General features: G+C 31.6%; 1 protein-coding gene across 1 annotated transcript in view; it reads right to left on the bottom strand.

The window, feature by feature from the left end:
- The window catches only part of LOC119603414, a 115,087-nt gene that overhangs the window by 5,693 nt on the left and 82,539 nt on the right, over positions 1–26,855 (bottom strand). The window contains 6 exon segments of the mRNA XM_037955440.1: positions 1,357–2,196; positions 4,076–4,253; positions 16,350–16,684; positions 18,374–18,485; positions 18,487–18,677; positions 22,188–23,343. Of these exon segments, the coding sequence (XP_037811368.1) occupies positions 1,357–2,196; positions 4,076–4,253; positions 16,350–16,684; positions 18,374–18,485; positions 18,487–18,677; positions 22,188–22,665 (2,134 nt within the window). The 5' untranslated portion in view covers positions 22,666–23,343.

Below are 26,855 nucleotides of genomic sequence, written 5' to 3'. Positions count from 1 at the left end.
GTATAAACACATTTAAAGTTAGGATTTATTATGTATTTCCTCTTTCCTTTTTTCCCAACTAAGTAATATTTCTATTGGCCTGAACTATAGTATTTATTTTGGCGGAAGTTTTTTCGTTGTTTATTTTGTTTTCTAACATTTACAAACTTGGTCACGTCAGCATCATCACTAACACAGTTTAAAGTCGTTAAACACTTCTTAGCCACTCCAAAGCCACTCGTGTGTATTGCTTTGCAACTCTGCCTTAAACTCTTCCTTTAAACGTTTTTGTCATTCTAGTTCTGCCATCTATGGATAGTTTAATTTGTGATGAGTATAATTTTAATTTAGTTTTTCTAGTTTGACGTTCCATGGGTTTTTTTGTTTTGTTTTATTCAACAACATCCTTTAGTCAGTGGAGTTGCAAAATATCAAGCAAAAAATTTTATAAAAACTAACACGAAAAATGGCTAGAACGTTAAATGTCATTTGATTTTGTTGCAAGTTGTTGTTTTTGTATTGTACATGCACAGATTTGATGCTTTTTTTGCTAAAAACCTGCGGTTATTTTTTCTTAACTCTACACTTCCGGTCTTTCCCTGTAGCTCTCTGTCACTCTCTATAATGTAATGATTTTGTGAACTTTGAACGTTTGTTTTAATTACATTTAATGCTGTTGTTGTTTTTTTAAGTTTTTTCTTCCGCTTTCAACTAGGGGCAACAAAATTGTTGCAAGTTGTATTGGATATTGTTGTTGTTGATGATATTTAAACATAAAACTTTTAACAAAATTGTGGCGCCAAACTGTGGTAACTGCAGTTAGAAAAATAATGAATATTTTTTCACTCTTTGGCTAAAATCTTTTCCCTCGGCGACAATTAATATTGGATTTAGTTTTTCATTTTATTTAAATCAACTTTTATGAAAAGAAATAATGTTTATATTTTAGGATTCTTTATATAGCTCTGTTCTTGTTCCGTGCTTCTTCAGTTTTAGTCCAGTTTTAGTTCAGTTCTACTTCAGTCCATGTACAGTTCATGTAATTTATATTGCCTTTATAAACATTTTGAAACACCCTACGTATACTTATTGTTATGGTACAAAAATTATATATTGCTCATACGCCTTTGAAACCCTATCAAATGCACTTTTAATTTCATATGCACAACACTCAAAATTTTCCATTTGGTTTCACTTTTCCCTAAACAACAAACCGAAAGTTATATATGAGAATAATACTCAACAAATGTTTTAAAAAGTTTGGAGAAAAAATGCTACTGACAAGTTGAATTGGCTTTAGTTGCGAAACACACCAGAAACAAAAAAGAAAAAAAAATCAAATGAACGTGATTAGTTCTTAAAAGACCCTTAACTTACCATGTACCGTTGCAGTCTGATAGGCGGGAGGTGGCGGTGGTGGAAATAAAGTACAGTCAATATCTTCAACTGTATTTATGACTTGATTATCGTGTAAATCGGTTTGTTGCAACAACGTTAAACCCTGTTGTCTCTTGTGAGGCATTTGTATGGTGTGATATTTAACAAGAGGCTGGGAACTGGGGCCACTACTACCGCTTAGTGTTGTATTTTGGGTGACAGCAGCTGGTGTAACAATTGGAAAATAAACAGTAGCTGAACCTGATACGGGTAATGCCAATGGATTTATATTAATATTTGATGTTACATTACCCGCACACTGCTGTTGTTGTTGCTGCTGCTGTTGTATCGATGTCTGTGGTGTTGTTTGATGAAAACGAAGCATACTTGAGGGCACAGCCATAAAGTGTTGGGTACCAGTGGCGGAAGTTGAAGACGTTGGTGGAGGTGGTGGCAATTGCGGCACTATATAATGTCGTATAGATTGATGATGGGTGGGTGATGAATTGGCCGAGGCTGAGGAAACAATATGATATGTTGCCATGGCAGGCGTTGTATTTGTATAGAAACGTTGTGCTTGCGAGGGTGGTATTGAGGGGGGCAAGACCATGCGACAGGCTGTAGCCATTGTTGCTGGCTGTTGTGAAGACAATTTGTGGCCGGTTGTCATTAGCATGACATCTGGTCTTTGCTGATAGTATTGTTGCTGTGGCTGTATTGGTGTTGTATTCGTGTTGCTACCACCACTGACCGTCATTGTAGGCGACAATTTTAACTGCATGCAAGAGGACAAATGTTGAGTCAATTTTCCAGGAGAATTTTGCAAAAGCTGACAGCAATCTGTTGTGTGAAAAATACAAATAAAAAACAACTCGTTTAAGGCATAAACATATTGAAATTAAATAAATTATAAATTGATTTTTATTGTTACTGGAGGATTGAAATGAAAATCTTCCTATTCAATTAATTTTTGTTTTGTATTTATAGTGGTCCAGTGTGGAGGACAAAAACTATTTATTTAAATAACGGAAACAATCAAACTGCAATGACACAAAGAGTGAAAGAGTCAAGGATCTTAACTAACATGGCAATTAAAAATTGTATGCATTTAACAAAAATGTAATGAAAATTAACCCATTGAAGATTATACCATAGACTAGACCATAGACTACACTATAGACTAGACTAAAGACTAGACTATAGACTAGACTATAGACTAGACTATAGACTAGACTATAGACTAGATTATAGACTAGACTATAGACTAGACTATAGACTAGCCTATAGACTAGACTAGACTATAGACTAGACTATAGACTAGACTATAGACTAGTCTATAACTTGACTATTGACTAGACTATAGACTAGACTATAGACTAGACTATAGACTAGACTATAGACTAGACTATAGACTAGACTATAGACTAGACTATAGACTAGACTATAGACTAGACTATAGACTAGACTATAGACTAGACTATAGACTAGACTATAGACTAGACTATAGACTAGACTATAGACTAGACTATAGACTAGACTATAGACTAGACTATAGACTAGACTATAGACTAGACTATAGGACTAGACTATAGACTAGACTATAGACTAGACTATAGACTAGACTATAGACTAGACTATAGACTAGACTATAGACTAGACTATAGACTAGACTATAGGACTAGACTATAGACTAGACTATAGACTAGACTATAGACTAGGACTATAGACTAGACTATAGACTAGACTATAGACTAGACTAATAGACTAGACTATAGACTAGACTATAGACTAGACTATAGACTAGACTATAGACTAGACTATAGACTAGACTATAGACTAGACTATAGACTAGACTATAGACTAGACTATAGACTAGACTATAGACTAGACTATGACTAGACATAGACTATAGACTAGACTATAGACTAGACTATAGACTAGACTATAGACTAGACTATAGACTAGACTATAGACTAGACTATAGACTAGACTATAGACTAGACTATAGACTAGACTATAGACTAGACTATAGACTAGACTATAGACTAGACTAGACTATAGACTAGACTATAGACTAGACTAGACTATAGACTAGACTATAGACTAGACTATAGACTAGACTAGACTATTGACTAGACTATAGACTAGACTATTGACTAGACTATAGACTAGACTATAGACTAGACTATAGACTAGACTATAGACTAGACTATAGACTAGACTATAGACTAGACTATAGACTAGACTATAGACTAGACTATAGACTAGACTATAGACTAGACTATATAAACTAGACTATAGACTAGACTATAGACTAGACTATAGACTAGACTATAGACTAGACTATAGACTAGACTATAGACTAGACTATAGACTAGACTATAGACTAGACTATAGACTAGACTATAGACTAGACTATAGACTAGACTATAGACTAGACTATAGACTAGACTAGACTAGACTATAGACTAGACTATAGACTAGACTGTAGACTAGACTGTAGACTATACATAATGCTACACAAATCCTTTTGTTTTCCACATATTTACGTTCTATTTCTACTGATCCCTTCTTAATCCTTTCCTATTTTGCTTTATTACCTCAAATACTTTGACCCATTAAAGAAAAAAAAACAACCCTTGTCTAAAAGGGTTAAAATTAATATAGTTAGTAAATTCCAATTTTTTTGCACAACATTTAATATCTGTTTCACACTTACCTTCTTTATGACCAAGTTTCATTGTTGTCATGGCTGTCGTTGTTGTTGCTGGCCCCGATGAAGCTGACGTCGATGATGTTGTCGCTGTTGTGGCATCATTACACAGTTTATAGTCATAACCATGGTTTGTATTCGATTCTCCAATTATGGCATCATATTTACAATTTTTACAATTTATCTAAAAGAATAAAGAGAAGATGAGAAAATGGTATGAAATGCTTGTGGAAAAAGAAATGCAATTTAAAATGCTATTGTTTTGCTGGTATTCTATTGGAAAAAATCTAGTTAAAAGACAGAGCTTTATTTTTCATTACAAGTTAAAACCATTTTCTCATTTTAACTTGTATAAAGTTTTAGTATTTTCTTTTGTTCGATAGAGATTTAATTTTTCTATATTTAGTTTTTATGTGCCGCACTACACTTGCAACGACGCTTCATATTCAATCGTCGTATACACAATCTGCTGTTGTATTGTTTAGAGTATTTCACAGGCAATTAGTTGGTAGATTTACATTTTTTGTTCTAAATACCATTTGCACAAACGACACAGTGTGGAACAAAACAAAAAAGCCAGTGGATATAAAGGATTTTCTAAAAGCTTTTGTTTAAAGTTAAATTGATTTTTAAAAACGAGAAGAGATTGAAGTTGTTTGAATTTTAAATGGATTTTACATTAGGTCCGTAAAACTTTTCTTATAAAAAACAAAAGATGTCAAATAAATATTTCAAATTATTGTCAACCCGACTGTTTTCCCTATATGTATACAGTTTTTTCTCATAATTGTCACATTTTTAAGAGGCTTAACAGATTTTCCATTTACATTTATTTATAAAATTATTTAAAAATATATTTTTAAAAACCTTTTTCTAACATACAAAAAGCATAATAAATTTCTAGCTTTATGTATAAAGCTATTAATATTTATCTATACAAATAAATAAATTTCTGCTAACTAGCAAATATTGCTGTAATTAAACTACCAAAATTACTTATTTGCTCTTAAGTGCCATAACTCTGAGATAATTCTTTAATAAATATTTAATATTATTAAGTATAGTTAAAGCAAAACTATTTATATATTTTCACATACAAAACATCACTCAAAACTAAATCTTAATTAAGAAAACATCTTCAGATACATCAATCTCAACTTCAAATTCATCATCACCCCGAAAACATCCTAAAGAACTTATGAGAATTTTGCCAGACTTGTAATCATACATGTCAAATTTGTTCATATACTTATAATGAATACAAATTATTATTTATCAAATTTCTAAGTTTTTGATTTAAATCAGCTTCCTTTTACTTTGACATACCGCTCCAGTAGCTGAGGATGAAACAAGTAATATACTAATTTGCCAGGAAATAAAGTAAAGTCGAACATTGTACGTTAGAGTAGAATGTAAAAGATAGAAAACCACACACGCTAGCTTAGCAGCACAGGCTGTAGGAAGTTGCAGAAAAAAGACTTGACTTGAGTCTTCAGACCAAAAAAACCACAGATACATGTCAAAGTAGATGTACACCATAACTAAATTTGTATATAAATTAGGAGGGCTCTGTATAACAAGATACTATTGTGAATCTAAAATTTTTGAATTCTTTCGCTTTTCATCATTTGGGCTTTACTATGCACTTATATTGAGAAATAACTGTATGAGTGAGCATATGTTGTGGCTAAACTGTCATGTATAGTTTACTTATTCCATCTATAAAATCCATATTAATAATATTGGACTAGAAACTTAAATGAACATAATTAATGGTTAGTACATTTTAATAAAAATTAAGTATAATAAGGACAACAGGACGTATGATTATAGTGTAGTCTAGTCTATAGTCTAGTCTATAGTCTAGTCTATAGTCTAGTCTATAGTCTAGTCTATAGTCTAGTCTATAGTCTAGTCTATAGTCTAGTCTATAGTCTAGTCTATAGTCTAGTCTATAGTCTAGTCTATAGTCTAGTCTATAGTCTAGTCTATAGTCTAGTCTATAGTCTAGTCTATAGTCTAGTCTATAGTCTAGTCTATAGTCTAGTCTATAGTCTAGTCTATAGTCTCTATATAGTCTATAGTCTAGTCTATAGTCTAGTCTATAGTCTAGTCTATAGTCTAGTCTATAGTCTAGTCTATAGTCTAGTCTATAGTCTAGTCTTATCTAGTCTATAGTCTATAGTCTATAGTCTAGTCTATAGTCTAGTCTATAGTCTAGTCTATAGTCTAGTCTATAGTCTAGTCTATAGTCTAGTCTATAGTCTAGTCTATAGTCTAGTCTATAGTCTAGTCTATAGTCTAGTCTATAGTCTAGTCTATAGTCTAGTCTATAGTCTAGTCTATAGTCTAGTCTATAGTCTAGTCTATAGTCTAGTCTATAGTCTAGTCTATAGTCTAGTCTATAGTCTAGTCTATAGTCTAGTCTATAGTCTAGTCTATAGTCTAGTCTATAGTCTAGTCTATAGTCTAGTCTATAGTCTAGTCTATAGTCTAGTCTATAGTCTGGTCTATAGTCTGGTCTATAGTCTAGTCTATAGTCTAGTCTATAGTCTAGTCTATAGTCTGGTCTATAGTCTGGTCTATAGTCTAGTCTATAGTCTAGTCTATAGTCTAGTCTATAGTCTAGTCTATAGTCTAGTCTATAGTCTAGTCTATAGTCTAGTCTATAGTCTAGTCTATAGTCTAGTCTATAGTCTAGTCTATAGTCTAGTCTATAGTCTAGTCTATAGTCTAGTCTATAGTCTAGTCTATAGTCTAGTCTATAGTCTAGTCTATAGTCTAGTCTATAGTCTAGTCTATAGTCTAGTCTATAGTCTAGTCTATAGTCTAGTCTATAGTCTAGTCTATAGTCTAGTCTATAGTCTAGTCTATAGTCTAGTCTATAGTCTAGTCTATAGTCTAGTCTATAGTCTAGTCTATAGTCTAGTCTATAGTCTAGTCTATAGTCTAGTCTATAGTCTAGTCTATAGTCTAGTCTATAGTCTAGTCTATAGTCTAGTCTATAGTCTAGTCTATAGTAGTCTATAGTCTAGTCTATAGTCTAGTCTATAGTCTAGTCTATAGTCTAGTCTATAGTCTAGTCTATAGTCTAGTCTATAGTCTAGTCTATAGTCTAGTCTATAGTCTAGTCTATAGTCTAGTCTATAGTCTAGTCTATAGTCTAGTCTATAGTCTAGTCTATAGTCTAGTCTATAGTCTAGTCTATAGTCTAGTCTATAGTCTAGTCTATAGTCTAGTCTATAGTCTAGTCTATAGTCTAGTCTATAGTCTAGTCTATAGTCTAGTCTATAGTCTAGTCTATAGTCTAGTCTATAGTCTAGTCTATAGTCTAGTCTATAGTCTAGTCTATAGTCTAGTCTATAGTCTAGTCTATAGTCTAGTCTATAGTCTAGTCTATAGTCTAGTCTATAGTCTAGTCTATAGTCTAGTCTATAGTCTAGTCTATAGTCTAGTCTATAGTCTAGTCTATAGTCTAGTCTATAGTCTAGTCTATAGTCTAGTCTATAGTCTAGTCTATAGTCTAGTCTATAGTCTAGTCTATAGTCTAGTCTATAGTCTAGTCTATAGTCTAGTCTATAGTCTAGTCTATAGTCTAGTCTATAGTCTAGTCTATAGTCTAGTCTATAGTCTAGTCTATAGTCTAGTCTATAGTCTAGTCTATAGTCTAGTCTATAGTCTAGTCTATAGTCTAGTCTATAGTCTAGTCTATAGTCTAGTCTATAGTCTAGTCTATAGTCTAGTCTATAGTCTAGTCTATAGTCTAGTCTATAGTCTAGTCTATAGTCGTTCTAGTCTAGTCTATAGTCTAGTCTATAGTCTAGTCTATAGTCTAGTCTATAGTCTAGTCTATAGTCTAGTCTATAGTCTAGTCTATTAGTCTAGTCTATAGTCTATCTATAGTCTAGTCTATGTCTAGTCTATAGTCTAGTCTATAGTCTAGTCTATAGTCTAGTCTATAGTCTAGTCTATAGTCTAGCTAGTCTAGTATAGTCTAGTCTATAGTCTAGTCTATAGTCTAGTCTATAGTTAGTCTATAGTCTAGTCTATAGTCTAGTCTATAGTCTAGTCTATAGTCTAGGTCTATAGCTAGTCTATAGTCTAGTCTATAGTCTAGTCTATAGTTCAGTCTATAGTCTAGTCTTAGTCTAGTCTATAGTCTAGTCTATAGTCTAGTCTATAGTCTAGTCTATAGTCTAGTCTATAGTATAGTCTATACGTCTAGTCTATAGTCTAGTCTAAGTTAGTCTATAGTCTAGTTATAGTCTAGTCTATAGTCTAGTCTATAGTCTAGTCTATAGTCTAGTCTAGTCTATAGTCTAGTCTATAGTCTAGTCTATAGTCTAGTCTATAGTCTAGTCTATAGTCTAGTCTATAGTCTAGTCTATAGTCTAGTCTATAGTCTAGTCTATAGTCTAGTCTATAGTCTAGTCTATAGTCTAGTCTATAGTCTAGTCTATAGTCTAGTCTATAGTCTAGTCTATAGTCTAGTCTATAGTCTAGTCTATAGTCTAGTCTATAGTCTAGTCTATAGTCTAGTCTATAGTCTAGTCTATAGTCTAGTCTATAGTCTAGTCTATAGTCTAGTCTATAGTCTAGTCTATAGTCTAGTCTATAGTCTAGTCTATAGTCTAGTCTATAGTCTAGTCTATAGTCTAGTCTATAGTCTAGTCTATAGTCTAGTCTATAGTCTAGTCTATAGTCTAGTCTATAGTCTAGTCTATAGTCTAGTCTATAGTCTAGTCTATAGTCTAGTCTATAGTCTAGTCTATAGTCTAGTCTATAGTCTAGTCTATAGTCTAGTCTATAGTCTTGTCTATAGTCTAGTCTATAGTCTTGTCTAATGCCTAGTCTGGATTAAATACTAGACTATAGTCTAGTCTATAGTCCAGTCTATATTCTAATCTATAGTCTAGTATAAAGACTAGTGTATAGCCTGATAGATAAATCATTTGTTTCTACATTAAACATTAAAAACAGGTTTCTATGTTTAAAATTTCACAAAAACTACTATAGATTTTTAATCCCAATATTTATTTTTCCCGTTATTGCTGTTGATTTTTCCCTTTCGTAAACAATATTCCTGCAGAATGTATGTTTATTATTATTTCCTGGCTTTTTTTTCTAGTCATAATATTTATGTGTAAATCCCTGTTGGCATTAAAGTTTTGAATCCTTTTACAATTTACACAAATTTTTCTTGCTCTCTCTCGTTCTTTCACTACCCTGGTGCTGTTAAAATATACAATAACTACAACTATGTAGTGTTTGCCATCATGTATTTTTTTTTAAACTTGGCACATAAAAAATTTCAAAACTTTGTTAAACAATTTTCTACCACATTCTTAACAATTTACGCCAGTTTCAGTTAGAAGTGAGAGCTAAGAGAGAGAAAAGTGCAAAATGGTATAAAACACAATTTAACAAAAAAAGTGAACAGCTAAAATAAATACAATGGAGTTTACTATGCCAAGAGTATTTGAGTTCATTTTGTTGAGCTTGTTGAAGTTTTCGCCAACACAGAACAAAATAAAAAAAAATATATTGTTAAAATTAAAATGTAAGTTACTTAACGCACTCACTTTACAACTGAATGGACTGTGTATATAAAATAATAATAGAAAATAGGGTTAAGTGGCCGTTGAAAACAAAAAGAAAAAGTATTTAAAATATAACAGCATTTGTTGCCAGTTTTATTAAATAAAACAAAAAGAGAAAATGACTGGAAAATAAGGCATATTAAATAAATCAAACAAGTGGCTACAAATCAAAAGCAAACTTCACAGACTTTTATAGTAAAATAAGGAAAAGATAAGCATAAGTATTCAAACTTTAAAACTGAAAGAAATTTATACTTTTTTTGTGCTGTAGGTTGTTCAAAAGTCGTGTTGCCGTATTTTTTCATTTTCTTGCTCCCTTTAAATGTTCTTGGGTTGTTGCACTGTTGCAATTTCATTAACTGGCAAACTGTGTGGAAACACAATGAAAGACTAGTTGACAGCTTAATTTCAATTTAAACACATGCACCCAGGAAGTTTAAATAAGAATATCTTGTTTAAATACAAGAAAAATTAATTGTAATAAAAGTAAATTAAATAATTTTGAGGTAAATATTATGTAAGATATTTAAATTGTGGGTAATAGAAACAGTATATTAAAGTTGTATGTACTGTAAATAATAAAATGTAAACCAAATAATATAATGAACTTTAAGATTATCCAGTAAATCGGCAATAAGTCAATGAATCTGGAAAAGGCAGATGACAAATGTGCTCTTTGTATACGAGAGTGAAGACGGTCGCCACCTTTGTGTACTCTTGGTAAGCGAGAGTGGAGACAGTTATCACTGTCCCTTAGTAATCTAGAGACGCTTCAAAAAATATACTTAAGCGAAAAGGCTCTCATTATCATACATGGCCTCCTTTCGAATAGTCTTCTAATTGTCTCTTAGTAATCTATAAAATAGCTAGTCACCTGGGTACTCAGATGGCTACGGGTAAACCTAACTGGTGGGATAAATAGCTAGTTCAGGACGTTCTGTTGAACTGCTGTTTATGTAAAATATGAATTAACATGAAGTCACCTGGACGTATGATTATTATATATTTGCTAATATTGCGTATACGTCTGTTGTTTTAACTTTGGACGAACTTTTAAAACTATAAAAACATTTTTTTTTTTCAAAAATAAAAGTTTTCTTTAAAATTTCATAAAACTATAAAATTTTAATTTTTCGAAAAAATTTCCTTTTTTCACTAAAATTTCACTTTTTCGTGAAAAATTTAATTTTTCACTAAAAATTAAGTTTTTCACAAAAAATTTCATTTTTCACTAAAAATTCCGTTTTCACTAAAAATTCACTTTTTCGTGAAAAATTGAATTTTTCACTAAAAATTAAGTTTTTCACTAAAAATTCCATTTTTCACTAAAAATTCCATTTTCACTAAAAATTTCATTTTTCACTAAAAATTCCATTTTGAACTAAAACTTTAGTTCTTTATTAAAAATTTAGTTTTTTACTAAATATTTCCTTTTACAAAATGTTAAAGAAAATAAGATTCTTAATTAACTAAAGCCTGAAATTCAGTAAATATTAAGAAACCCCATAAAACCTTTATAACCTTAAATATTTTATACAAATTTCATCTAATTAAGCAACAACTTCAAACATACAAAAAACACTCTTAACTTCAGCTAATTTTACGAGCAGAGATTCTTATTGAACAGCGTCAATAAAAAATTCTACTTAACTTTTCTAATCAAATCAATGGAAGAAAACCAATTAAAATTAGAGCAACTCTCCCCCAAACAATTTGAAAAAAAGTATAAAATTCAACATATGTTTTTTTTTTGGACAAGCAAATGGTAGTAGTTTTAAATTAATTGAAAACTTTGCAACAACAGCAAAAACACAAAAAAATAATGAAAGCCTTATAAAAGTTAAGAATCAAATTTATGCTGGACAATCCATAACTTTAAGTTTTAGTAATGCTGATGCTGCTGTTGGGCAGCAACAAACTAAGAAAATGTAAGCTTTAATTGCCATAACTGTAAATATACAAGAAAAATAAAATTAAACTTGTTGTTGTTACTCTTAAAGTTAAGAAAAATATGCAATTGACGATAAAAATGAAACCAAAGTATAAAAACAAACTTTGTTGAGACTTCCTTATTTAGGTGCGTTAAGTTTCTAAACTTTCCTCCGCCCTTTCGTCTGGCCCACAAACTAATAACACTAAGTTGGTCAGCAGAAAAACAAGCAGAAAGTTAGTTTCCTCTTGTTGCAAAAATCTTTCAAGTAATGTGTTATGTTGCAGAGAAAACAATAAAAACAAAAAATATTTAGAAAAATTCCATTAATGTTAGAAATACCAAACAAAAATGAAAGAAAATAACAACAAGTGGACGTAACTTGACTTTTAGGGAATTTTTCTTACAACTACTAAAATAAGGTTAAAGTTTTTTTTTTATATACATCTCCCTCATTTTTCTTCTTTCACCTTTCCATCTTACTAACTCAATGCCTCACTTGTTGCCTGGCCCTAGCTCAAGTTACACAATTTTATCTAATGGTTTCCATTTGTCTCTGCAGTTTTAGTTTGTATGTCATTGGTAGCTCATGTTGGTTGTCTATTTACGGTTAATGTTGCCTTAATATAATGGACCAAACCGGTAGCCATCCATCCATCCAACCATATAAGCAAAACATTGTGGCAAAGTTAAGAATATTAAGACATAAAAAGAAAAACCATTAAATAGAAATAAAATTTTTAGGTTATAAGGCCATCACAAAAAAAAATATAAATAAATGTCTTGCAAGTATAATATTCATTAAGGTAAAAGTAAATAGAAGATGAAATAATATGTAGACAAATGTATCCATAAGGTTAAGTCATCATATAAGTGCTCATAATAATTTATTAAAAGGCATATTTGGTAAAACGGTTAACTGCATTTTTTAGACAGATTTTACCTCAAGGTTCAGTTCTAGTTCAAGTTCAGTTCTAGTTCAGTTGTAGTTCAGTTCTAGTTCAGTTCTAGTTCAGTTCTAGTTCAGTTCTAGTTCAGTTCTAGTTCAGTTCTAGTTCAGTTCTAGTTCAGTCTAGTCAGTCTAGTTCAGTTCTAGTTCAGTTCTAGTTCAGTTCTAGTTCAGTTCTAGTTCAGTTCTAGTTCAGTTCTAGTTCATTCTAGTTCAGTTCTAGTTCAGTTCTAGTTCAGTTCAGTTCAGTTCTAGTTCAGTTCTAGTTCAGTTCTAGTCAGTTCTAGTTCAGTTCTAGTTCAGTTCTAGTTCAGTTCTAGTTCAGTTCTAGTTCAGTTCTAGCAGTTCAGTTCTAGTTCAGTTCTAGTTCAGTTCTAGTTCAGTTCTAGTTCAGTTCTAGTTCAGTTCTAGTTCAGTTCTAGTTCAGTTCTAGTTCAGTTCTAGTTCAGTTCTAGTTCAGTTCTAGTTCAGTTCTAGTTCAGTTCTAGTTCAGTTCTAGTTCAGTTCTAGTTTAGTTCTAGTTCAGTTCTAGTTCAGTTCTAGTTCAGTTCTAGTTCAGTTCTAGTTCAGTTCTAGTTCAGTTCTAGTTCAGTTCTAGTTCAGTTCTAGTTCAGTTCTAGTTCAGTTCTAGTTCAGTTCTAGTTCAGTTCTAGTTCAGTTCTAGTTCAGTTCTAGTTCAGTTCTAGTTCAGTTCTAGTTAAGTTCTAGTTCAGTTCTAGTTCAGTTCTAGTTCAGTTCTAGTTCAGTTCTAGTTCAGTTCTAGTTCAGTTCTAGTTCAGTTCTAGTTCAGTTCTAGTTCAGTTCTAGTTCAGTTCTAGTTCAGTTCTAGTCCAGTTCTAGTTCCGTTCTAGTACAGTTCTAGTTCAGTTCTAGTTTCAGTTCTAGTTCAGTTCTAGTTTCAGTTCTAGTTTCAGTTCTAGTTCAGTTCTAGTTCAGTTCTAGTTCAGTTCTCGTTCAGTTCTAGTTCAGTTCTAGTTCAGTTCTAGTTCAGTTTCTAGTTCAGTTCTAGTTCAGTTCTAGTTCAGTTCTAGTTCAGTTCTTAGTTCAGTTCTCGTTCAGTTCTAGTTCAGTTTCTAGTTCAGTTCTAGTTCCAGTTCTAGTTCAGTTCTAGTTCAGTTCTAGTTCAGTTCTAGTTCAGTTCTAGTTCAGTTCTAGTTCAGTTCTAGTTCAGTTCTAGTTCAGTTCTAGTTCAGTTCTAGTTTCAGTTCTAGTTCAGTTCTAGTTCAGTTCTAGTCAGTTCTAGTTCAGTTCTAGTTCAGTTCTTAGTTTAGTTTTAGTTCAGTTCTAGTTCAGTTCTAGCTTCAGTTCTAGTTCAGTTCTAGTTCAGTTCTAGTTCAGTTCTAGTTCAGTTCTAGTTCAGTTCTAGTTCAGTTCTAGTTTCAGTTCTAGTTCAGTTCTAGTTCATTCTAGTTCAGTTCTAGTTCAGTTCTAGTTCTTAGTTTCGTTCAGTTAGTTCTAGTTCAGTTCTAGTTCAGTTCTAGTTCAGTCTAGTTCAGTTATAGTTCAGTTCTAGTTCAGTTCTAGTTCAGTTCTAGTTCAGTTCTAGTTCAGTTCTAGTTCAGTTCTAGTTCCGTTCTAGTTCAGTTCTAGTTCAGTTCTAGTCAGTTCTAGTTCAGTTCTAGTTCAGTTCTAGTTCAGTTCTAGTTCAGTTCTAGTTCAGTTCTAGTTCAGTTCTAGTTCAGTTCTAGTTCAGTTCTAGTTCAGTTCTAGTTCAGTTCTAGTTCAGTTCTAGTTCAGTTCTAGTTCAGTTCTAGTTCAGTTCTAGTTCAGTTCTAGTTCAGTTCTAGTTCAGTTCTAGTTCAGTTCTAGTTCAGTTCTAGTTCAGTTCTAGTTCAGTTCTAGTTCAGTTCTAGTTCAGTTCTAGTTCAGTTCTAGTTCAGTTCTAGTTCAGTTCTAGTTCAGTTCTAGTTCAGTTCTAGTCAGTTAGTCAGTTCTAGTTCAGTTCTAGTTCAGTTCTAGTTCAGTTCTAGTTCCGTTCTAGTTCAGTTCTAGTTCAGTTCTAGTTCAGTTCTAGTTCAGTTCTAGTTCAGTTCTAGTTCAGTTCTAGTTCAGTTCTAGTTCAATTATAAACTTTCACTGCATCTGAACTTAAACAATGCTATGCTGGTCACCTTAATGCGTATATGTTTCTATTTAAAATTATCCACCAAATAACGTGATGAAATGTTAATGCCAGTTTAAAAGAGGGGGTATAAAAGTAAAACATAGTTAACAGCAGTTACTAATTTAAAGCTGATTGCAACAAATATGAAACAATTACGACATCATTCAAACTAAATAAATGTATAAAAATAAATTTAAATTTCTGCTCGTGCAACACAACTCGTTAAACATGAAATGGTGATGTGATGGCTTGTTTGCCGTGAAGGTTATGACGGATTTAATATTTCTGCACGAATTCATCGACAGTTAACTAAATACATTTTAACTAATTTTTATTTAAATAACTGAAATAATTTTTTTATATAACTTAAACAACAAGTTAACATGCCAACAGCCAACTAAGTAAACTATTTATTACAATATTAAAAAAAAAAAACGATTTAATATAGAATGTATTTTGCCGGAAACAGGAAGGGAATTTTGGATGATTTATTCAAAATTTCATTTGAAAAGACATTATATCAAGCAAAATTAAGTGTTAAATGTACTTGAGTTATAACATTTTTGGCATATAAGTATGCATATTAACGGTTTTTTTTTGCCTCATTCATTCTGGGAAAAATGGTTTAAAAAGTGATTAAAAAAGTAAGTTGTTGGTTAAGAGCTGTTTCTTTTTTGTCTCATTTTCTCTTAAATGAAAGAAACTGAAGATGCGTCTGCTGTTGGCTGTGAAGTTGCACTTAACATGCTGCTTTAAGCATACATAAATAATAAGACAGTAACAAACAGTCTTTTAAGGAGGAAATTACAATGTTGTGTAATACTATTTATTTACTGCCAATGTCGGTTGTATGATATTTAAAAAGTATTTAAGAATTGAAAAAAAAAATATGAAAATGCTATAAAGTGAAAATAAAAAGGGAGATAGAAGATTTTAAAGTATTCGTATAGAGATAAATGTTTTCCTAAAATATATCTTGAAATACTGAATAAAATATGAAGTAGACTTCAACTAGAATTCAACTTGAACTGAACAAAATTTGATTTTTATATATATTTTTAAATATTTAGCTTTTAATATTTATTTTATCAATTGAGATTACAAAGAAAAATGTGTTTATTTTCTGTTACAGCACAAAATCCTAAAAGTAATCTTACCCTCTTTTAACAAATTTATTCATATTATTAACAACATCAAGTTATCGTAAACTATTAAATTGTTTGTCAGCAAATAACCCTGATATTTACTCATTTTCTCATACTCAGTTCAAAAACAAAAATCAATATATATATACATATATATTGTTGCAGTAGTGGTACTGGTAGTAAAACATAAAAATAACAACATCTATAACCATGAATATTTATTATCAACATTGTAGCAGAGTGTAAGTAAATATTCAAATATCTATAAATAAAAACTACTTAAACCAAGTAAACCCTAAAAGTAGGCAACGAAAAAAGAAACAAAAGACTTACTACACTTGAACAAGTATCAACCCCTAAGCAATTACAACTGCTGCTTTACGCAGTGGATAAAAAATAAATATTGAAAACAAGTAACAGAGATGAGGAAGGCATTTAGTCAGCCTCCAGGGTTTTATAAAATGGAAAAATATTTCCTTAACATTTTCTCTAATGTTATGATTTTTAATCATTAAAATTTTCTTATGTTTTTAAATTTAAGTTAGTACTTACGTCATTTTTATGTTCCTGAAAATCACATGAATGCTGTAAACGCTGTTTAATCTCAAGATGAGCTGATGATTTTTCCATATTTATATCGGAATGCCTTTGCTGGCGTTTAGTACGTTGATGTTTGGTATTGTGTATATCATGTTCCAAATCATCACCACCATCCACCACATAGTGTGGCCAACGGCAACATAAACGAGCGTAAGTACATTGCAGAGCTTCGGCCAGTAGGGCACCTAAACTGGAGAGACACATCAACATCAATGGCACCCCAATTAAGGCATAAAAAATAGTTGCTATTTTACCACCAGCTGTACGCGGTGTTAAACTTCCATGACCTGTGTGCCGTTTTTATACATTTTAATATAATTTTTGTTGAAAGTAGTGGGAAGATACAAAAGTAGAGAAAAAGTTATTTTTTTAAGTTCTCTTTCATTTTCTTAATAATTTTTTATGTTTGTAGTTTTTTTTTTAGATTTCTAATTCAAATATGATGCCCGTTTTATAGACAGACGGAAAATTATTTAATGTTTGTGTTGGCAAAGCAAAAACAGGAAATAAAATAGGATTTTTAAAAGATTGTGAAAATGGCGAGCAAATATGTAATAGAATTTAAATTTGCTTATTTAGTATTTTAATTTGGATATTTAGTATAAGACTTCTAAAGAATATAAATTAATAATTGTTTAATTTAGTTTTGCTGGAAGAAATATGAAAATTAATGAACTATTAACATATTGGATAAGCATATTTCCAGAACAGAACTAGAACAGAAATAGAACAGAAATAGAACAGAACTAGAACAGAACTAGAACAGAACTAGAACAGAACTAGAACAGAACTAGAACAGAACTAGAACAGAACTAGAACAAACCTAGAACAGAACTAGAACAGAACTAGAACAGAACTAGAACTGAACTAGAACTGAACTAGAACTGAACTAGAACTGAACTAGAACTGAACTAGAACTGAACTAGAACTGAACTAGAACTGAACTAGAACTGAACTAGAACTGAACTAGAACTGAACTAGAACTGAACTAGAACTGAACTAGAACTGAACTAGAACTGAACTAGAACTGAACTGAACTAGAACTGAACTAGAACTGAACTAGAACTGAACTAGAACTGAACTAGAACTGAACTAGAACTGAACTAGAACTGAACTAGAACTGAACTAGAACTGAACTAGAACTGAACTAGAACTGAACTAGAACTGAACTAGAACTGAACTAGAACTGAACTAGAACTGAACTAGAACTGAACTAGAACTGAACTAGAACTGAACTAGAACTGAACTAGAACTGAACTAGAACTGAACTAGAACTGAACTAGAACTGAACTAGAACTGAACTAGAACTGAACTAGAACTGAACTAGAACTGAACTAGAACTGAACTAGAACTGAACTAGAACTGAACTAGAACTGAACTAGAACTGAACTAGAACTGAACTAGAACTGAACTAGAACTGAACTAGAACTGAACTAGAACTGAACTAGAACTGAACTAGAACTGAACTAGAACTGAACTAGAACTGAACTAGAACTGAACTAGAACTGAACTAGAACTGAACTATAACTGAACTAGAACTGAACTAGAACTGAACTAGAACTGAACTAGAACTGAACTAGAACTGAACTAGAACTGAACTAGAACTGAACTAGAACTGAACTAGAACTGAACTAGAACTGAACTAGAACTTAACTAGAACTGAACTAGAAACTGAACTAAAACTGAACTGAAATTAATGCAGATTTAAATCCAATTTAAAACACTTTATCCAGTAAATTACAAATTCGTTTTAAAGAATGTCCTTTTTTGCATTTCTTTCAACCAATAAATTGTTTAATATTTTTCCGCCTTTTTGTACTTTTCCCATTTTTTTTTATTTTGTAAATTAAATCAGAAAATTTTAATTAGTTTAAAAAGTCATGCATACAGTTGCCACAGATATGTATGTATATAAAACTGTGTGCAACAAAGTATATGTAAACGATTTTTGCTATTGTAATAATTTCTTTACGCACCAATTGTTGTTATCACAGTTACTGAATAGAGTAGTGCTTCACTAAAAGACCATCTTGTTGCGGTTAAATCACTATATTCCACCAAATTGTTGCCGCCATAACGGCCCAAAGCAAGTAGTTGTTGTTTCGGTAGCCATGCCTCCGGCTCCACCTGCACCATAACCTCCTGTTGTAGTACCTGATGCGGCTGTTGCACCAGCCGCCGCCATATTGCGTGTCGCTGCCACAATAGTGCCCTCAAAACGTCTCAATTGTTCGTGCACCAACATTGTCCAGTTGCGTTCATAAAGGACATTCAATTTTTCTTTTTGAACGAGAGCACAGGCAAAACATGAAATCAAAAAAAAGAAACAGAAAAATTCATAATAATTTCATTAATGTTTGGTGTACTATATAATTTTACAGTTCTGCGAATTTTGCTGGTCTTTTGCATTTAATTTTTGTTTGCTAAAAATAAAGAAAAAGTAGCTGTTTTTTTTAAGAGAAATATAATAAAATTTGTGGCAAAAGAGCTGGGTTTTTCATTTAATTAGCTGACAAATATAATGAATATTTTAAGTGCTAAAAGAGAAAATAGTCTTGTTGTGTTTTATTTTATTTTTCATAATTTCATTTTAGATTGTAGAATGAAATGAATTTAGTTTTTGCAAATGTTTATGTAATTTTTGTATGAAGCGGAAACGGAAGCCACCAAATGACCTGCACCTTTTTAATAACATTTCCAATTAAAAATTTAAATTATTAATGAAATTAGAAAAAGAGTCTGAAGAAAATTTTTATTTCATAAAAGAAATATTATTTCAATCAATTAGTTTCAAATGATAAAGAAATTTTACAAAGGGAAATACTGCAGTTTTTAAAATTATTTCATTAATATTATGTTTTGTATTTTAATTTTGTAAAAAATCTTCTTTTCTGTTAATAGTTTCTAGTGACAATTATTTTGTGTTTTTTTCTGTTGTAAAAGTTTGTTATTTTGTAATAATACTATCAAAAGCTAACATAATCCTTTTATTTCATAAAACTTAACCAAAACTTAAGTTATGGTAATACAATTACCTTACCCCTTACTTGTCATCAAACATAGCCACAAACACAATTGTGTAAAAATTCATTTAAATCTCTTAAACTTTTAGAAAAACTAACAGACAAATTTTCCTTTACATTTTACTCAACTTAGAAATGACAACGTTACAAAAACTGGTACCTAGTAATTGTCTACAATTTTATTCAAGAGATGAAAAAAGGAAAATGAACAACAGAAGAACAAAAAAAATCTACTTAAAATTAAAATGAAAATTGCATAATTATTCAAGCACTTTAAGGATGCAGCAGCAACAACAACAAAAAATCACTGCAAGCCTCCCAAGTGCAATGTACAGAAAGAGAGACAGACAGACAGACAGACAAAACACAAGTTAGACAAAACTAAAAGTCAGCCCTACAAGACAAGCTGACGACACCCACTCGGCAACAAGAGTAATTTGTTAAGCTAAAAATAGTAGTAGCAAGATGTAGCAGCATTACAGATGTAAAACACTATTAAGACATGTGCTCTAGAGGAAGCACAAACTGACATTTTAATACTCAATGTTGTTGTTGTTGGCTGTAGGTGATGTTGCCAGTAAGGTGAGCAACAGAATATATTTAAATGTTGCAGACAGGTAAAAAGGAAATGTTAATGTTTTTTTCTCTCAACTTTAACCTTTGCATGAAAAAGGAACTCAATTTCAAATTTCTAGAAAATTTAATTTTGAAACTAGACTAAAGGTTTCATATGTATATAGAGAACTATTGAAATTCCTAGTTCTCCCACATTAGTATCCAATTGATTCACCTTCAACTGCAAGTAAATCTGGTTTTCATTTCAATCCTCATTTATAGCTAATATTTTCATACCACTGCTGCTCTTAAGGGTTAATTGCAACAAACTGCTGTTTTTGACATATTAAAAAAATATGAGCGCTCTTGTAGTGAAATGAGTTCTCTGACTACAATCGTCTGTCTGTTCTTATTATGAACGATGTGTTGACAACATCATCATTTTTTATTCATACAATATGAAAAGTTGTTCTTTTAATATCCCTATAATATGTAAATAACAACTAGTTTTTCTTACGAAAGAGTTCAAATTATTAAAAAATTTCTATATATAACTTAACAGCCACGATTTTAACCGCTAATATTGCAGACAAATTTTAATCTTATATAGCAGTGTTCAGTTTTTAACTTACTGAGAAGCGAATATGAGCTGAACAATCTATTTGAAAACTATTGCTCAGATTGTGCATATTCTACTATTCAGAATAGTGGATTATATAGTCGAGTATATATACCATTTTTATCCCAAGCAAACATTAGCATGTTAAATTTTTCAAGTGCAAAAAATAGAACACTTGACTAACAATGATTTGTTTATGAATTTTTAAACGTGTCATAAGTTTTAAAACAACACAACATTGCGATGCAAATTTATTTCAACACCAACATAATTATTATTGACTCATGCAATATTTCAATTGAATTAATAATCATAATAATAAAATATGCATTTGTCTGGCATTTTGCAGGGAGGAAGGAGATAGTTAAACAACTTTAAATGGCAGCAATATGATGGAGGTAGAAAGTTTAATTGCAGAGGAAATGTTAAATGGTTAAACGATTGAAACAATTTTTTAACTAAACTAGAACTAGAACAGAACTAGAACTAGAACAGAACTAGAACAGAACTAGAACAGAACTAGAACAGAACTAGAACAGAACTAGAACAGAACTAGAACAGAACTAGAACAGAACTAGAACAGAACAGAACTAGAACAGAACTAGAACAGAACTAGAACAACAACTAGAACAGAACTAGAACAGAACTAGAACAGAACTAGAACAGACTAGAACAGAACTAGAACAGAACTAGAACAGAACTAGAACAGAACTAGAACAGAACTAGAACAGAACTAGAACAGAACTAGAACAGAACTAGAACAGAACTAGAACAGAACTAGAACAGAACTAGAACAGAACTAGAACAGAACTAGAACAGAACTAGAACAGAACTAGAACAGAACTAGAACAGAACTAGAACAGAACTAGAACAGAACTAGAACAGAACGAACAGAACTAGAACAGAACTAGAACAGAACTAGAACAGAACTAGAACAGAACTAGAACAGAACTAGAAAGAACAGAACTAGAACAGAACTAGAACAGAACTAGAACAGAACTAGAACAGAACTAGAACAGAACTAGAACAGAACTAGAACAGAACTAGAACAGAACTAGAACAGAACTAGAACAGAACTAGAACAGAACTAGACAGAACTAGAACAGAACTAGAACAGAACTAGAACAGAACTAGAACAGAACTAGAACAGAACTAGAACAGAACTAGAACAGAACTAGAACAGAACTAGAACAGAACTAGAACAGAACTAGAACAGAACTAGAACAGAACTAGAACAGAACTAGAACAGAACTAGAACAGAACTATAAGCTTCCATCTCCATCACATTTATTTCATTAAATATTTCAAAAGTCTGAATATAACATAAATACTTTATACCTTCAATCACGTTGCCACTAATTGCTATTTTTCTTTTTCAATTGTTAAAAACACAAATTAACCTAGAAATAACAGCCAGCAAATAAGTAGCAATAGTATAATTAACTTTTCCACCTACAAAAATAACAAATACCAGCTGGCATTCAAACACAGACAGCTTAACCAGACAATAATCACTTAACAAAACAAAACAAAATAAAAGAAGAGAAAATTAAAAAAATAGAAAAATTCATGAGTATTCATGACCATAAGTACCTGTTATTATCCACAGCTCTTTTAGACATTCCTCTCTTGATTTCGCAATAAGAGCTGATTTGCTAATATCCTGTGGTGCCTCCAGCAAAGGAAATATAAATGCACCCATTATGGTATAAACTACAACCATTACGACCAGGCCAGGTGTGGAAAATATTAACTTGGCCAAACGGCTTAAACAATTGTGTGAATGTTGCTGTTGCGCTGTTAAGTAGTTGCTGCCGTTGGCAGTGTTTGTATTCGAATCCTGCTGTTGAAAGGTTATATGCTGGTGAGGGTGGGACTGTTGTGACTCACTATTATTGCTGCTGTTGTTGTTGTGTTTTGGTAATAATGTACTATTTCCGGTTTCGTTTTGCAAATTATAGTTGTTAATGTTTATTTTGTTTAAAGGTGTTGATTGTTGTTGTTGTTGCTGCTGCTGTAATAGTTCTTCTTCCTCTACTAAGCCGGATATCGCCTTTTCAACGTCCGACATTTTAAATGACCAGTAAACATTAATATTTGAAGCATTGATGTAACATCATCTACTTCAACAACAGACATTTAGCTGATTTTTATATTTGTGTTGGTGGTGTTTATTAAAAAAAAATAATAATTTACAGGATTTTTAATATCTTTTAGCCCTTCAGTTTAAATTATTGTGGAGCAACCACACTTTAAGTTTTATCTTGTCTTGTTGGTAGTGTGTATGTATGTTATAGTGTGAGTTTTGCTGGTAGGTGTGTCTCAGTAATTATTTTGTTTTAATTATTTGCTGTAAATTTTCATGTTCTTGTTGTTGTTATTGCTGTTTCATTTACTGTTTACAACACTTGTATTTAAACAAATCATTTGCTGGCAGTAGTTGTAGTTTAATTTTAAACGCCTGTTGTGTCATGTTCCTTCTTTAGTTGATGTGGAACAATTCTTCTTATTTTTTACACATTTCATCGTCGATGTCGTTTTAATGTTTAAATGTCTGTAGTTTGTAGTTTAAATGTGTGTAAATGTTGCTGTGATTTCCTTTTCTTTCTACTTGTTGTTTTATTTTTAGCCAGCCCCTGTTGTTGTTTTATTTTCCTTGCTGCTACTGCTGCTCTTGCACATTCATTGTTGTCAGTAGTAGTTTTTGTTGTTGCAACTGTTGTTAATTTAGTTTATGTTGACAGCCCTCCTACAATTAAAGTGGTACAACAAATAAATTAAAAAATAATTTCAAGTATGTTAAGAATGAACACAAAAAAAAATTAGGTTAAATTTATTTTAAATGTTCTGACAGGACAAAAACAACAATAACTTAAGAAAAAAGTACAAATTAAATATAAATGAAAGTTAATTTTGACACATATACATAAGTACATATGTACATGCATATGTACGAAGAAAACAGCTTAAGGGAATGAGATTTATATACATTATTACATTAATAAAAATTAAAAATGTTAAATTGAAATATTGTTTCTTATAAAAAAATAAATTTTATTAAAAAAGCTTAATAAATCAGTTAGTTAGGTAGCAGGGATGGGGATAATGATAACACAAAGTAATTCACTACTAATTGAAGTTATACCAATTACAATTACTTGTTATGTGTAATTGACCAATAACCAATTACAATTGGCAAAACTTCAATTACAATTACAAGTAACTTCAATTACAAATACAAATAATTGTAATTGGATAAAGTGTAGTTAGTTAGTTAGTTAGTTAGTTTAGTTAGTAAGTAGTAGTAGTTAGTTAGTTAGTTAGTAGTTAGTTAATTAGTTAGTTCGTTAGTTAGTTAGTTTAGTTAGTTCGTTAGTTCAGTTAGTTAGTTAGTTCTTGTTACGTTAGTTCGTTCGTTAGTTAGTCGTAGTTAGTTCGTTTCGTTCGTTCTTCGTTAGTTCGTTCGTCGTTCGTTCGTTCGTTCGTTCGTTGTTCGTTCGTTCGTTCGTTCGTTCGTTCGTTCGTTAGTCTTTCGTTCGTAGTTCGTTGTTGTTCGTTCGTTCGTTATCGTTCGTTCGTTCGTTCGTTCGTTCGTTCGTTCGTTCTTTCGTTCGTTCGTTCGTTCGTTCGTTCGTTCGTTCGTTCGTTCGTTCGTTCGTTCGTTCGTTCGTTACGTTCGTTCGTTCGTTTCGTTCGTTCGTTCGTTCGTTCGTTCGTTAGTTCGTTCGTTCGTTCGTTTTTTCGTTCGTTCGTTCGTTCGTTCGTTCTTCGTTTTTAGTTCGTTCGTTCGTTCGTTTTTCGTTCGTTCGTTCGTTCGTTCGTTCGTTCGTTCGTTCGTTCGTTCGTTCGTTTCGTTCGTTTTTTCGTTCGTTCGTTGTTCGTTCGTTCGTTCGTTCGTTCGTTCGTTCGTTCGTTCGTTCTTCGTTCGTTCGTTCGTTCGTTCGTTCGTTCGTTTTCGTTCGTTCTTCGTTCGTTCGTTCGTTCGTTCGTTCGTTCGTTCGTTTCGTTCGTTCGTTCGTTCGTTCTGTTCGTTCGTTCGTTCGTTGTTTCGTTCTTCGTTCGTTCGTTCGTTCGTTCGTTCGTTCGTTCGTTCGTTTCGTTCGTTCGTTGTTGTTCGTTCGTTCCGTTCGTTCGTTCGTTCGTTCGTTCGTTCGTTGTTCGTTCGTTCGTTCTTCGTTCGTTCGTTCGTTCGTTCGTTCGTTCGTTCGTTCGTTCTTTCGTTGTTCGTTCGTTCGTTCGTTCCTTCGTTCGTTTTTTTCGTCTTTCTTTCTTCCCTTCTTCTTTTCCCTCTTCTTTTCCTCTCCGTTCTTCCCCTCTGCCTTCCCCTTTTTCCTTTCCCATTTTCTTTATCCTTACTCCTCTTTTCTTTTTCTCTTTCCGCGTTTGACAAACAACCTCCAATTCTTTGAAGAAGAAGGCTATTAGTAAAAAGCATAAAATTAGCATATTCATATTTAAGTAATCACTGTCTAAAACACATGTTCAAAATGTTAATTATCTTTTTAACTTTTAGCATGAATATTTACGTTTTTACAACAATATTTTTTTAATCCTAGTAAAACATCACAACGCGTATATTATTAATCAAAAAAGCAGTAACCCTGTAGTTTCATGTGGGTTCTATGACTCCCGTTCACATAAAAAGATTTTAAAATATATATGAATACTTGGAAATGCATCAAAACGGTCAGTTGTTCCCGCAAAGTCCCTAAGTATGTACATATATCAGCGAGGAGGTCAAGGAGAAGTTCAAGGAGAATTTAAATGAACTGCTGGGAGCAAATAGACACTTACAGCTACAAACACAGACAAAAAACCCACATTAACTGAGTCACAAATTCATTGTAATAAAACTCTTTCTCTCTCCCACACCTCCTTCAAACTCATTGTGTGATAAAAGAGTGTAAATATAAAAGTTTTTTTTTTTTTGTAATTTGAATGAATGCATATGTGTGTGGGTAAAACACATTTTAACTGTGAAAACATATTTTGGTATTAGTTATCATTTAACGAGCATCTTTGTATGTATATTTTTAATAAAAACACCAACAATATGTTTTATAACTCTTATAGAGAAAGTTTTCATCAAGTGAAGTAAAAATGGATGTAACAGAGAGTAATATGTTGGTAGTTAGAACACATACAATGATAATTAATTTGAATTAATTATAAGCTTCAAGTTTTTAGGATTTTATTGAGCATTGTTAATACTTTTATGCGTAAAAAGGATAATTTAACAGGATATGAAATATTTCCCTGGTTAGGCCTTCTTTAAATTATACTTATATTTTAATTAAATCTGTTAAAATTTGTAATTAATTAAAAAGATTAAAAATTTTTAATATTAATGCTATTTGCTGTAGAAGTGTTAATATATTTCTACCTTAATAACAATACACCATGACTAGTTTATCAAAGTATATTCTTAACAGGCAAAGGTAATATTCTGTAATTTATTTCTAACCCAGCATAAAATATGTAAAGACTAAAACATCATATACATAGAACCCTCCAACCAACTACTATCCGACTTCATCATCAGACAACATTATAATTGTCTTTAAAACAATAGAACTTGAAAATATATTAGATTTCCAAGTATGTACATAACGTAGAGAAACATTCAAATCGTAGTAATTAATCGTTGTTCATATTGCGAACATCATTATCGTCATTATTGAACACCAAAAACCACTCGAATTCAAATATATGTATAGGCAAGGCGTAAAGCATAAATTTCTAAGGATAATTGCATTAGCCTTCTATAACTTTTGAAATGCTCTTGTGTCTGAGTACCTACTAGATAGACAGACAATAAATAAAATCTTTGAAATGTGGTTTAATATCAAATCTATTCAAATTGAATACTAAAATAAGGAACAAATAGTATTTCTAAAAATGAAATATATATTGTACATTTCTATAAACTCCTTTAGATACAATTATATGTAATATTATCCTTATAATAGTATTCTTGTCATTTAGCTTATTTATAACATAAAAAAATTATAACTATTTTCAAATGAAAATTTTACACAAGGCAAGGCATTTGTACACTTGACTAAAATTGAAGAATTTTTAAAATACGTATGTATGTATTCCATGTGAGAGTCTTTCCTGGCAGCTATATAGTACAATGAGTCAAAGTATCTACCTCCTTAATGAACGTTCGATGGGTTTTGTACTCTTCGCAATGTTCCCAAGTTATGCGTATGTAATTGAGAGAAGTATAGTCAACTAACTAACTAACTAACTAACTAA

Source organism: Lucilia sericata, unplaced genomic scaffold (genome assembly GCF_015586225.1).
Source record: "Lucilia sericata isolate MDLA Ls3-8-SP2 unplaced genomic scaffold, ASM1558622v1 Contig000306F_arrow, whole genome shotgun sequence".
NCBI lineage: Eukaryota > Metazoa > Arthropoda > Insecta > Diptera > Calliphoridae > Lucilia > Lucilia sericata.
This window is presented reverse-complemented; position numbering and strand designations above follow the sequence as displayed.